Source organism: Typopeltis vanoorti, chromosome 16 (assembly GCF_054136105.1).
Source record: "Typopeltis vanoorti isolate ZY-2024b chromosome 16, IOZ_Tvanoo_1.0, whole genome shotgun sequence".
NCBI classification, from domain to species: domain Eukaryota; kingdom Metazoa; phylum Arthropoda; class Arachnida; order Uropygi; family Thelyphonidae; genus Typopeltis; species Typopeltis vanoorti.
Window position 1 is genome coordinate 96,880,974 of NC_143564.1, and position 14,425 is coordinate 96,895,398.

Below are 14,425 nucleotides of genomic sequence, written 5' to 3' on the forward strand. Positions count from 1 at the left end.
TTGAAAATTCTACACCTTTAGCCACCTCCCAAGTTAAGACCCTATGATCACTCTCACCGATTAGTGGCAATGAATTATCTTAGGATTTTTTTGGTAAATTTTTTTCGTATTCTGGTGTTTGTTTCTGGAAGCGTAGTTTTTTTTTTTTTTTTTTTAAATATAGCTCTTGCTATTTCATCATTCTAAATTTTGGGTCCTTTTCTCTTTTCTTTGTTTTTGCCCTAAGAACTTCTGTTAATTGATGACCTTTAGAATAACTTCAGTCACTATCTCAGAACATACGTGTATCTGCCTTATGTCTTTTCTACAGGTATTTTCACAGATACTGTTCCTCCACACTCTCTCTCAAGCCTATAAATGCACATACTACAATAGCTTGTCAACATCTGTTCACTGTCCAGCTCAAAACATGCTGAAGCATACTTCTCGTCCTCCTTTTTCATTCCTCCTGCTACCTCTGTGATTTGCAGTGAAACAGCCTTCCTTACACAGTTTTCTCTGACTTTACCCTACACTTCAAAATACTATCACAATATTCCTTCTTTCTTGTTGATCAGTTGTGTGTGTAGGTGCACTGACATTTTTTTAATAATTCTAAAACAAGATTTGATTTCAGATTTGAGGCTATTGGTTTTTGTTATTTACAATTTTCAGAAAAATTGTATGGAAATACAATTTTTCTATGTTCTTCTTAATTAGAAGTATAACAAAGTACTCCTTGAGATTCAAAAGATCTCAGACCACTGCAGTAAAATAGAAAAGCGTGAATGAAACGTACTTTGTAATATTTATTCTCGCCTTTTTAAATTAATGTATATTCAGGTAGCACGAAGGTTGTTGGTTCTCTGACCTTCCCACTTCCTGCAACAAGATACAACCTTCTTTTCAAATGTAATGCAGTTCTCTCTCTCTCTCTCTTTCTTTCTTTCCACACCCACTATTTGAATTGAATGGATAGCTTTAAATCTCATCCCTTTCAGCTGGCCTGGTGAGCCAAGTGGTTAATGTACAGCTCTCCAACAAACAGGATTCAGGTTGTGAACATGGATGTTTGTCATTGTTATCAGTGGGAGATGAATTTCATCACCTGGTGTGAGACCATCATTCTACTTACTGAAGGCTTCAAGTGGTTTAGTGTCTAGAGTAATGTTTCCAGATTATATTAAAAAAATAATAATAATAATAATCCTTAATTTTTACCCCACAGTAGGTTTATGACCAATCAAGGATGGAAGTTCTCATAAAAAAAAAAAAAAAAGATATACTTTAAATTTTGGAAACAGGAAGAAGTTGCATGATGCCATATTATCTAGAAAATGTGATGGATTTTTTAACATAACACCATGCTTGGCAAGAAACTGCAAGATAGAAGGAAGAGAGAGAGAGGCCAACTAAACTTGTGAATTGTATCTACAGCCTCTTGAGTTCCATTGTAATAAAGATTTATTGTCAAGTTCTGTTTTAATCATTTAATACCCTTTTATGCCCAAATTGTCAATGTTCACTAAAACTTAATGTATATGTTGCTCTTCTGAATGATACATATGATTGTATTGAAATGTGTGTAGCAGTGCTAAACATAAACACACAGACAAAAAAATTGTGCCAAATTACAACTGAATTACTGAAGACAGTAATTCAGTTATGATTAATAACAAATGAGTAATATGAGAATAACATGTAAAAGATTATAATTCATTTATGATTCCATTCAGCCACTCAGACTAGTATTAAAATTCAGAAAACATTTCTAAATTATAGCATTAGAAAGAGATATATTACTCCTTACAAATCTGCCTTCTCTATAGCAAACACCATAATAACAAACTACCTAAGAGTTGCCAATCAATCTCTGTAGGTATAGGTATAGCTACCAACCAATGCTATTCAAAAGAAAATTCACTAAAGCAAACTGTTATAATAATTCACTTCTGTGGATTTTGTGAGTCAACTTTATGTAGAGTGCATGCAAACATCCTTTTTGTAAGCAAGGAAATTATATTTAATGGTGTTATACAGATCTAGATTAGGTATTTGATATCATTAACAAGCAAGTAAATTAGAAATGTTATTTAATATTGATGCATTAATTTCTTTCAGAAAAGCATTGTAGATTTTCAATTTTCGTATGATTCTCTTCTTGAACATACACCATTATTTGGACTAACAGAAGTTGGATTTCAGCAACTGTTGCAACATCGATGGGAAATGCAGCCAGAATGCTATTTAAGTGTTGAGCAAGAAAAATATGTAAAAGTTTTAAAGTCCCTTTATGGATGGCATGACAGTAATAATGACACTAGCAATTAGCAAGCTGACATTTGCAATAAATAAATTTAAAAACAAAATCAAAGATGCCTTGTTTCTTTGTGGTACACTGTATCTAAATGAATGCATTTTCAAATATGTTAAAATATTTTAAGATGTGCTTTAATATACATAATTCTGTTCACATTTCATGCCCACCTTCAGTGTACACAGGCAAATAATTCAAAAGATGGATCAAGCAATGTATCATGATTAATAGAATGCCTAATAAAAATGAGGGTTATATCATCGTATGTTGATATAGTTGATATCTGTATATAGTAATAGGAAACAAATCAGATATTGCAGAGTCCAATAGATAACTATAATACAAAACAGAAAACAGTTCCTAGCTTCCAGATAATGAAAGCTGCTACTCTGATTAAATTGGGTCTGTATATCAATGCCCCCTAATGGCTTCCATTGTAATCTTTCCATTAAGAAAAGTTTTTTTTTTTGTTAATGGAGAACTTTGGTTTCTTTTTCCTCAAATTCTGTGAGACCAGAAGATGACCTGCTCATTCGCTGTAACAGATGTATTTTTGGTGTTCTTCTAGATGGACCGATGCTGATCTTCCAGTGTGACCTCAGCATGACAAGGGCCACAAGAACACAGTATCTGATACCATAAGAAAAGAAGACTTCGGAGAAACCAAGAAGGAAACTAACTTCTGAAAAAATCTCATGAACATAATAGACAGATACTCATGGAATTTCTCATATCTTGAAGTGATGAATGAAATCTTAAAATTGTCATTGTAATCATTTCAGGTAGAAGGAGACTTATTTCACCACTTATGAGATCATCACTTGCTTATTGGAGGCCAGAAGTAGCGCTTGAAAATATAGCTTATAAAACCTATCAGTATAGGTTTTACAAAAACCTATACTGATAGGGTTTTTTTGTCAACCATTCATGGGTGAAATTTATATTAAAAATTGCTAAGTATGTGGTTCAATCAACTTTAATTTCTTATCGTCAAAGATATGTTCGACAGATAGTTATGAGCATGATCAACAGAAGTCTTAAATAATACCCGATACTTGCAGGATTTGATTATGTAAAGAAACATGGATATATTTTTCCATATACACAATCTTGCCATAAATACTGTTACAACTTCTGCACACATCCGCCCCCATGCTGCCCACAGAATCTTGCGAGTCCGGTTCCGTTAGTAGTGCTATGTGCATCCAACGTTTGCGTATTTATCAGTAGAGAGAGACAGTTGTTTAGTTGTATATGGCCCCTTGGCCCCCTCCCTGGGTACACCAATGCTGGAGCCTGTGGTATAGCCTCTGAATAACACCTTGCTTCATTATTTAAATTAAGGGAATATTAATTCCCACATTGTTTCAAAACCGAATAAGAAACTCAAAGATTGGAATCAAAGAGTTTCATGCCGAATATAGTAAACTATAAAATAAAAGTATCAGCGAATACTAGCATAAGCCAAAGCACGTAGTACAAGCTAGGGCAACTCGTAGCAAAGGTGGGTAAAGCTCTGATCACTATTCTTAGTATTTCCCATAATGTAAAAACACATCGCCTAGGAGATGTATGATGTTATACGTTATGGTGGAAGGTCACTACCCAGACCAGTTTCGACCTTTATTGAGGTTTCATCAGTGAGTAGGTAGACCAAATTAATACTGAGGGTATAGCGAAAATAACTTACATACGCTACTATAAGAGTTGTCAAACAGGTGCACCCATTAAATTACTTAAATTACATCGCCGAAATGAAGCCTATTGGCTCTTTATTTAAGCAATTTAATGGGTGCACCTGTTTGCCAACTCGTATAGCAGAGGATATAAGTTCTTTTCGCTATACCCTCAGTATTAATTTGGTCTACCTACTCACTGATGAGACCTCAATAAAGGTCGAAACCGGTCTGGGTAGTGATCTTCCACCATAATGTATAACATCATACATCTCCTAGGAGATGTGTTTTTACATTATGGAAAATACTAAGAATAGCTATCAGAGCTTTGCCCACCTTTGCTACGAGTTGCCCTAGTTTGTACTACATGCTTTGGCTTACGTTAGTATCCGCCAATACTTTTATAGTTGACTATATTCGGCATGAAACTCTTTGATTCCGATCTTTGAGTTTCTTTTTCGGTTTAGAAACAATGTGGGATTTAATATCCCCTTAATTTAAATAATATTACATTGCCGGAATGAAGCCTATTGGCTCTTTATTTAAGTACCTTGATTCATATTTGACAGTGGCCCTTCCAACAGGACCCAGCCCCTATACACAAGGTTAGGACCCTAAAAAAAATGGTTGAAGGGGGGGGGGTGATGTTCCTGGCCACATATGACCATGTGATTGACCATCTGGAAGTGCCGATCTGAATCTCTTGGACTTCAAATTGTGGTCAGAGCTTGAGAAAGTTGTCTGCAAGAAATGACACCTCAGTTGCCAGCCTGAAAGTGGATGTGGAGTGAGCAGTGGCAGTGTTTCTGTTGGATGTTGTGCATGCCACCATCAATATATGGCCTCACAGACTTCGGACATGCATGAAAGCAAAAGGGGAACATTACAAACATTTGGTTCTGCTACATGCATCATTATATATGTGGTTTGTATGTGCTGAAAGCTGTAAATGATATACTGATAGATTAATGGTTTATTCGTTATTCAAGTTATAACACAGTATTTATTGCTAGACTAGGTACAGTGTAAAGTATGAGATCTTGCTTTACAGAATCATTCTTAACTGAAAAAACGGTCCATGTTTATTTCATATCTGGGAATGTTGACTAATTTTGACGGTAAGATATCAGAACACAAAAAAATAAGTAAATAATTATTTACTGACTTATTGCTGATATTTTGCTGGTGTTATAACCAGCATCTTCAGAGCACAAAACCCAGTTTGTCACAGTATGCGAGACTACAACGGCATGGTGTAATAATGGGACTAGTTTGAAAAATTGTAGCAACAACACAAAGACTAAAGTCCTAATTAAGTGATTTCTATGTTAAAAAATAAATAATATAAAATAAGGGGTGCTTAAGTGTCAAAGCTGTATAACCGAGAGGAGACCTCCACTTAGCCTTTAAAGGAATGCAGAGAACCAACCAGGGCTTCTGACCTAATGTCCAATCCTCACTTTCTCGTGGTGCACCCTGTTGGATATCTACCTGGATACTGAACGAACGAGGATGGGCTGGCAATTTGGGATTTAACCAACCAAATTGTATTCTTATTGGTTAAACCAACATAAAAATGATGGTACAATATGACAAAATTTCATAGCGGCTGGGGCATCGCACGGTTAAACAAGAACCCCGTTGTTTTCGCCAGGGAACCGCGGCGAATAGCAAAAAGTCAGCTACTGGAACAAATCTGAAAACACACCCCAACTCAATATCACCAGAGTTAAAGATCGGTACTATCAACATAAGAAGCCTCGCAAAGAAATGGAGCTAGCTGAGGAATTAGATAAGTACCAGATCGATATAATAGGGGTGATTGAAACAAAAAAGACAAAAACTGGTTAGATCTTTCTGAGCAATAAATACAAAATGTTATATTCAGGCAATGACAATCAAGGAAAAAAAAGGAGTAGCCATAGTATTCAACACAAAATACGAGGCTAATCTTCTTGAATGGCAGGCAATCTCAAGTAGAGTAATGTGGGCAAATATGAGAATGGGGAACTGAACAATTAGACTTATTTGTGCCTATGGTCTCACAGAAGGTTCTACTAAGGTAGAAGAGGAGGAATTTTTTGAGGCTTTACAAAAAGCAACTGACACAATGAAAAAGGAAAAGTTGGTCCCTGTTGCGGATCTAAATAGCAGAGTAGGAAGTGATTGCCAGACATACAAAAATATTTTGGGAAAATTTGGAGAAAAGAGCAAAGCTAATAATAATGGCAAATACCTGTTGGATTTCTGCACAGGACATGGACTGGTTATTACTAACACCATGTTCCAACATAAAAATGTGCACAAATTCACATGGAGAGAAGAGGCAAGGAATAAGAAAAGTCTCATTGACTATGTTATTATTGATAATGATGTTTTCTCCCTGGTGCAGGACACCAGAGTTTACAGAGAATTTGAAATTGGAAGTGATCACTATTTAGTCTTGAGCAGGATAAAATTAAATTTCATAATGAAAAGAATAACATGTAAGAAAATTTTAAAGTTATTAAAAGTTGAGCAACTCTCAGATGTGAACTGTAGACTAAAATACACAAAGATTATTGAAGAAAAAGTGAAAGAGTTTGAGAACAGGAATCAAACCTTGGAGATTCAGTGGCAAGCCTTGAAGAAAACCCTGATTGATTCTGCCAGAGAGGCATGTGGTGAGGTTGTCTGCAAGGATAAAAAATTCAGAACTCCCTGGTGGACACAGCAAGTTAAACAGGCAGTGAAGGAAAAGAAGAAAGCATATCAAAAGTTCCTGGCAAATAAGTCAGCTTGCGCTCTTGGAGAATACAGAGACAAATGTTTAGCTAGTTTTACACAGTGTGTAAAACTAGCTAAACAAAAGTCATGGGAGTACTTTGGCAAGAACATAGAAAATAAATATCAAGAAGGTGGCAAAATATTCTGGAGGTTGTTGAATTAGCTTAGGAATGGAGGAAAGAGTGCTGTAAAAGGAGTTAGAGATGAAAAAGGTGACATGAAAACGGGAGAAAAAGATATCCTTGAAGTATGGAGTAATTACTTTGAAAAACTGCTAAATGAAACAAGCAGTGATGACAGCACAGTGGTAAAAAAACACTGACCAGGCATGCAGTCAGGAATGCATATCCATATTTGAAGTAGAAAAAGCCATCAAATGCTTGAAATGTGGAAAGGCAGCAGGAGTGGATGATATTCGACCAGAAATGCTAAGTATGGTGGTATAAAGTCTTACAATGGCTGCACTGCATAGTTCAGAAGGCCTGGACAGAGGGACGAATTCCCGATGATTGGAGTAGAGCTCTCATAGTACCCATATATAAAAAGGGAAATAAAACTGAATGTGAAAATTACAGAGGTATTTCCCTACTGAGTGTTCCTGGCAAGATCTATGCAAGTATACTTGAGAAACGGTTGAGAAGAATTGTGGAAGAAAAGTTTGGTGAACAACAAGCTGGATTCAGGTCAAATAGAGGTTGTCAGGATCAGATTTTCACTTCATGACAGATAATTGAGAAATCATGGGAATATAACAAAGATCTGTATTTAAGTTTTGTAGATCTGGAAAAGGCATATGACAAGGTGCCAATAGAGAAGCTATTCAAAACGCTACAGTTAAATGGTGTCAATGAGGCATTATATCAAGCAATACTTAGTCTTTATTTGAGTTGTAAGTCAGCAGTTAAAATTGAAGGAAGTACAAAAAATGGTTTAATGTTAAATCTGGTGTGAGACAAGGATGTACATTATCCCCTCTGTTATTCATTATCTATATGAATCACATTATGAAAGAAATTGGTATTAAACATGATATCAAAATTGGAGATGTTAATGTCAGCTCTTTGCTTTATGCAGACGATGTTATACTTCTAAATAAATCCGCTACAAGTCTGAAAGATTCTCTGACTAAATTGAATAGCTGTTGTAATAGATATGGTATGAAGGTCAGCAATAAAAAGACAAAGACAATGAAAATAAGCAAAATCATTGAAAATGTCAACTGTGTTGTGAATGGAGAACCTGTGGAACAAGTAAAACATTTCAGCTACTTAGGCATGATTTTTAGTGAAGATGGTAAATTAAATATGGAAATAGACAACAGAATCAACAAAGCTGGTATGGTAGGAAGTCAATTGAATAAATTCATATGGAATAAGAGAGAAATTAGTCAGAACACTAAATTAGCTGTATACAAGACACTGCTCGAACCAGTTTTAACTTATGGATCTAAGAGCTGGGTCAGAAGTAAAACACTTGACCAAAGACTAGAGACTGTAGATATGAGAGTCCTGAGAAAGATTAAAGGCATGAACAGATGGCATCAATATCATATTAAAAACAAGGATATTAGGAAAGAACTTGACATTGTCAGCATCCAGGAATGCCTTAGCAGAGCTAATCTCAGGTGGTATGGTCACTTAATCAGAATGGGCGAGGAAAGATTAGCAATACACATGTTCTCTGCCAGGTTGACAGGAAAACGACCCAAAGGAAGACCAAGATATAGGTGGATTGATATGGTACAAAGTGCTTTAGACGATAGAAATATAAGATCTGATAATGTTGGAGTCTTGAGAAGTAACAGACCGATTTGGAGGAAAATTGTAGATAGGAAGTTAGTAATGATGTCAATTTTTCGTGTAGTACTTTCATATCCTGCACACCCCTTGAGGGTACATGGCAGGAATTTGATGATGATAAAATAAAATAAAAATCCCTCTATGTTACATAGAGGGATTTTTTTTATTTTATTTTATTTGTTTATTTAATTTTTTTAACATAGAGGGCATGTCATTAGGACTTCAGTCTTTGTGTTGTTGCTATAATTTTTCAAACTGCTTCTATTATTATTAGAAATCAAACTATAAGAGACGATCTTCAAGTTGCACCTCTGAACCAATTCATAACACAAGTTCAAATGAGGTGATTTGGGCATATATGAAAGCCAGAAAATAGGAACAAGAAACATAGGCAAGCCCAGGAAAGGTTGGCGAAAGGAAATTAAAGAAAAATTGGAAAAGAAGGGAATTAACTGGAAAGAAGCAAAAGAACAAGCCTTGGACAGGACAGCATGGAAATCTCTTTGGCAAAATCTCAATGCTTAAAATCACAAAAGATTATAGATGAAGAATAAGAGCCAAAATGACATCCTATCTTTGCATGCCAAAGTTCGTTTCAGCATTGCAATTATCTTTTGAGTTGTGTTTGCAATCTTTGCTACAACTTCCCTGAACTTCAAATTCCTATCTACTAACACTCCAAGATCCCTAGTTAGATCTGTTTCTTCTAGCGTAATCCCACTAATGTAATTCAAAATTGGATATCTAATCATTCCAAAGCATGACTTTACATTTACTGACATCCACTTTCCCATGCCCAAAATTCCAGCCTATTTACATCACTGCAAATACTGCAAATCAGTTGCATTCCTGATTACCCTACCTATCTTTGCATCATCAGCAAATAAGTGTATAGCCTATTAAATCCTCCCAATGTTGGTGGACTGAGTGGTGGAGACAAAGATTTGTAGAGTAGGTGCCCTCTCCCAATGAGTCTTTGGACTACTTGGAGATGTCACATAATAATAATAATCTTCACTTTGAAAGGAAACTTTAATACCAAATATATGGTCTTGCAATGTGCTCACCTCTTTCACTTCCAATTGCCAACGTATAGATAAAAACTGAAAATTTGCTATAGAACAGCAAAACTTAAAACCATATATGGCTGAGATATGCAGATAATATCTTTATCATCTAGAAATACATCCACAAAGATTTACTCTATTTTCTGAATAATTGACATCCAAAAATAAAATTCACATTAGAAGTAGAAAAGAATGGAAAATTACCATTCCTAGACATCCTTGTCAAAAAAAAAAAAAAAAAAAAAAAAAACTGCTGGAGGATTATCATTAGAAGTCTATAATAAAGAAACCCACACAGACTGGTACCTACAAGCAAGCTCATTCCATCAGCCTCAACAAAAATTAGGTATAATCAAAACCATGAAAAATAGAGCTTTAAACATACTAAAAAATGATGACATCATGAAAACAAGAACTTCAAATCCTATTTCATGTTCCTCCAAAATGAATGCTCAAAAAAGGTATCAAAGAAACTTTCATTTTCTGAATTCCCATCCAGTGATAACCTAGAAATTAATTACAAAGGCACTGTATCTGTTCCATATGTTGGCAATGCATCAAGAAAACTAGCCAAAATATAAATTCAGTCAATATCAGAAAAGCCTTCAAACCAGTCAACATCTTATGAAACTTCATATGCTTCTCTAAAGACAAAGTGCCATTTTATAAACATCTGGATGTAAGCAAGATTCTGTGCTCTTGTGAAAAGATATATGTAGGTCAGACTGGGAGAAGTGTTGAAATCTGCAACAATGATCATATAGGTGATGTTGAAGTTGAAAGTTTATTTTTCACTTGGTTAGAGTATAACAATAAATAACTTTTTTTATTAAAAGACCAGAAGATAAATGATAAAATATATATATACAAAGAGCCAACAAGTTTCACTAGCCACTGTCTAGCATTTTCAAGGCTGAACTGGTGTGAAAACAAATGCATTGAGTTACATTTCAAAAAACATACACTTTAGTAACTGTTAGGCCGTTACATTTGATTATTCTGTTGGAAGGCGTGCATGTGTTCGAAAGCTTCAGTCAGATACCGGTACATGACCACGTGCTTTATAGTTTGCATATTGTAATTCTGTTGAACTGAGAGAGATGATGAGATTTTTCCATATGTCTTTAAGAACAATGCCCTGATTTCTATTTAAATTATTGCCTGTGCGTAATACCACAGCTGCTTCTTTTAAGTTCTGTATCTGTAGTCATTCTCGATGTAAGGCATAGAACTGTTTTTCCAATCTATAACGTGATTTGATGTTGAGAAATGATGTGCTAAACCAGATGTGATGATTCTATTATGATTGACATCTCCCACATGTTCCTTCTGTCTTATTTCAAAACTTCTCGAAGTCTGACCAATGTAAGAAAGGCCACACGTGCATGGAATTTCATATACTCCAGGACATTGGTCAGACTTTGAGAAGTTTTGAAATAAGACAGAAGGAACATGAAGGAGATGTCAATCATAATAGAATCATCACATCTGGTTTAGCACATCATTTCTCAACATCAAATCACGTCATAGATTGGAAAAACAGTTCTATGCCTTACATCGAGAATGACTACAGATACAGAACTTAAAAGAAGCAGCTGTGGTATTACGCACAGGCAATAATTTAAATAGAAATCAGGGCATTGTTCTTAAAGACATAGGAAAAATCTCATCATCTCTCTCAGTTCAACAGAATTACAATATGCAAACTATAAAGCACGTGGTCATGTACCGGTATCTGACTGAAGCTTTCGAACACATGCACGCCTTCCAACAGAATAATCAAATGTAACAGCCTAACAGTTCCTAAAGTGTATGTTTTTTGAAATGTAACTCAATGCATTTGTTTTCACACCAGTTCAGCATTGAAAATGCTAGACAGTGGCTAGTGAAACTTGTTGGCTCTTTGTATATATATTTTATCATTTATCTTCTGGTCTTTTAATAAAAAAAGTTATTTATTGTAATACATCAGACCAAATATGTACAAATTTGGTTAGAGTATAATAAATTTAGTTTAATCCTTTATCCAAGTGTGAGCAAACAAAGTTTGCGCCTGAAAGTATCTTCAGGACTGGGGTAAGGTGGTGCAACTCGTTGCAAAGGTGGAGCAAGATACCAACACTCCTGTCTCAGTATCTCCTATAATGCAAAACACATCTCCTTGCGGATATGTCTAATGTTATGCATTAAGGGAAGGGCCACTACCCAGACTAGTTTCGACCTTTATTGAGGTCTCTTCAGTGGGAGCCAGGCCCAAGCTGAGATACCAGGCAGAAGCATTCGCAGGTCATCTCCACCATGCCCTACTTAGAATTAGTTTGGCAAGTTGTTCAAGGAGTCCTCCGAGATCATTAAAACACACACTAAATAGAAATCGAGGAATGATCCTACACAACATCTGGAATTCATTAATTAACATGTGTAACATTAAAGACCTTTTTTTTTTAATTTACATTATTCAACCTCCTGATGATGCTGTTAGCCATATTAGACAACAAAACATCTAGAGGAAACAGAAATACATCTAGCATATGAAGAGATACCTGAGAGTGGTTTATTCTGGAGTTGAGTCCAAAAGACGGCGTGGTGACTAGTGGTGTGCCGCAGAGTTCTGTTCTTGGACCACTACTTTTCAATTTGTACATCAATGATATAGGAAAGGATCTGAGAGGAAGTGTTCACTTGTTTGCTTATGATGCAAAGTTGGGTAGAGCAATTGTGAGTACACAGGATGTCAAAATTTTGCAGGATGATTTGGATAGTTTGGAGGACTGGGCTAGGGAAAATGGATGTCAATTTAATGTTGCAAAGTGTAAGGTCATGCATTTTGGGGTGAAAAGATTAGCAGCAGTATATCACATTGGTGGAACCGTACTCCAGGAGATTGATGAGGCCAGGGATTTGGGGGTGTTGGTGGATAGGGAATTGAAGTTTAGGGGGGCACATTGCAAAAGTGGCTAAATCAGCTCATGAAATCACTTGGTTGCTGAAAAATACTTTAACAAGCAGAGACAAACAAGTTATTGTTCCTCTGTATCGAGCCTTGATAAGACCCCATCTAGACTACTGTACCCAGATATGGGCACCAGGGTTTCTTCTTGATGGGGAGGAGGTGGAGAGGATCCAGAGACGAGTGACCAAGATGATAGCAGGTCTGTGGAATGAACCTTATGAGAACAGGTTGAAGATTTGTGGGTTGCAAAAATTGGTCGATAGGCGGAAAAGGGGTGATATGATTGAGACATTCAAATTACTATAGGGTTTCTATAAGATTAATCCAGAAGATATTTTTGATAACAGGACTGGTGGTGGGAGGACTAGGGGCCATACATGGAAGCTGGGCAAGAATGTGGTTAGCAGGGGTGTTAGAGCTAGGTTTTTTACTTGGAGAGTGGTGAATGAGTGGAATAAGCTGCCAGAGTCTGTTGTGGGTGCTATGACCGTGCATGAGTTCAAGGCGAGGTATGATAGATACTGTGTGAATGTCGAATAGTTGTTCTTGACATGATGTTAGGGCCTCCCTCCATGAGTCTGTCGACTCCTTGGAGTTGCCCGTAATAATAATAATAATAATATACAAGTTAAAAGCCTGCTAATTATCAATCAAGTGATTAGTCTACTCACTAAGTATAACTGGGTCACAAGAGTGAATATTGTTTAAAAGATTATCAAAATGTTCTATCCACTTTGCTATGATAGTATCTTGCCCTTCAATTGTGTTCTTATTTTTATCTTCTCATTACTTATATTTTAATAACTTACAGTACTTTGTGATTATTATGTCATACTTTAATTTTTGATTTCTTTGCCATGCTGTTAAACCAGTCATTTTATCTATTGCTAACTGTGCTCTTACTTGTTTATTAGTTCCCTTATACTCTGGTCTGTTCTCATTTGGATGCTGCTCCAGTCTCTTCTGGCATTCTCTTCTTTTAGCAATTAACTGCATTTCCTGACTGCCCATATAAACTGTTTTAGCTTCTTTTAAACTCTTAAAACAGAATTAGTTTCATGCACAGCTTTCTTGAAGCCATGCAACATGCTTTCTACATTATGATCATGTAGGCTAGGTCTTTCATAACATCTAAGTAACTCATTAGTAAATTCTGGTAGTATCAGGTCTATGCTTCAGGATTAATGGAGACGTATTTTGTGTTCTTAACAAGGTAGTGGTCAGATCCCATTTCTGTATGCCGTGTTTCACCCACAATTTTTCCATTTTTTATTAATTAGGACAATATTGATCATGTTCTTGTGGATACCATCAGGTGAAACCTTAGTGTACTTGTAAATATCTTTATATTTGAAAGAAGTGTTGCTTATTCCAAGTTCATTTAGTTTACATAAATGGAGGATCATGCCAAATGATCCAGTTAGTAATGTTTCTTAAAACATGTTATAACGAGTAAAAAAGCACTCTTTTTCTCCATCTTCTGAATCCTCACTGGGAGCATAGTGGCTGACCACATTCAAAGCTTTAATCCCAGTTTTAAATTTAGAAGTAGGAGTCTTTCATTAATACAGCTGTATCTAAGAAGCACATCACTAGCATTTATATTAAATAACAGGTCTAAAACTTTCTGATGGTTACCATCCTCATCCTGGGTATATGTATCTAGTTTATACTCAAACAGGATATAAGGTCCTGAATGTTACCTTTACCTGTACATCCTACTTCCTGTAGAGCAAGAATATGTCTGTGAAATTCTTCAGTGAAGACATCAAAGTCTAGAAATATTCAGTGTCCTCATGTTTCAGATCCCTATGTGAAGCAAAAAATATTACCAGATGTGTGAAATTATAACTTATTTTGTTTGTTTT

At 35.7% G+C, this 14,425-nt stretch overlaps 2 protein-coding genes across 4 annotated transcripts in view; one reads left to right on the top strand and one right to left on the bottom strand.

The window, feature by feature from the left end:
• Positions 1 to 2,310, top strand: part of LOC150098204 (uncharacterized) — a 264,871-nt gene extending 262,561 nt beyond the window's left edge. The window contains exon 18 of the mRNA XM_090406279.1: positions 2,101 to 2,310. Coding sequence (XP_090262405.1) covers positions 2,101 to 2,310 — 210 coding nt within the window. The remainder of the gene's footprint in view (positions 1 to 2,100) is intronic.
• Positions 1 to 14,425, bottom strand: part of LOC150098205 (trypsin-1-like) — a 103,777-nt gene that overhangs the window by 26,693 nt on the left and 62,659 nt on the right. The window contains exon 8 of one of the 3 annotated variants that reach the window (XM_090406046.1): positions 2,082 to 2,222. The exons of the other annotated variants lie outside the window; for them this stretch is intronic. The gene's annotated coding sequence lies outside the window, so the exon portion shown is untranslated. Of the gene's footprint in view, positions 1 to 2,081; positions 2,223 to 14,425 lie in introns of those variants that run through there. 3 annotated transcript variants of the gene reach the window in all.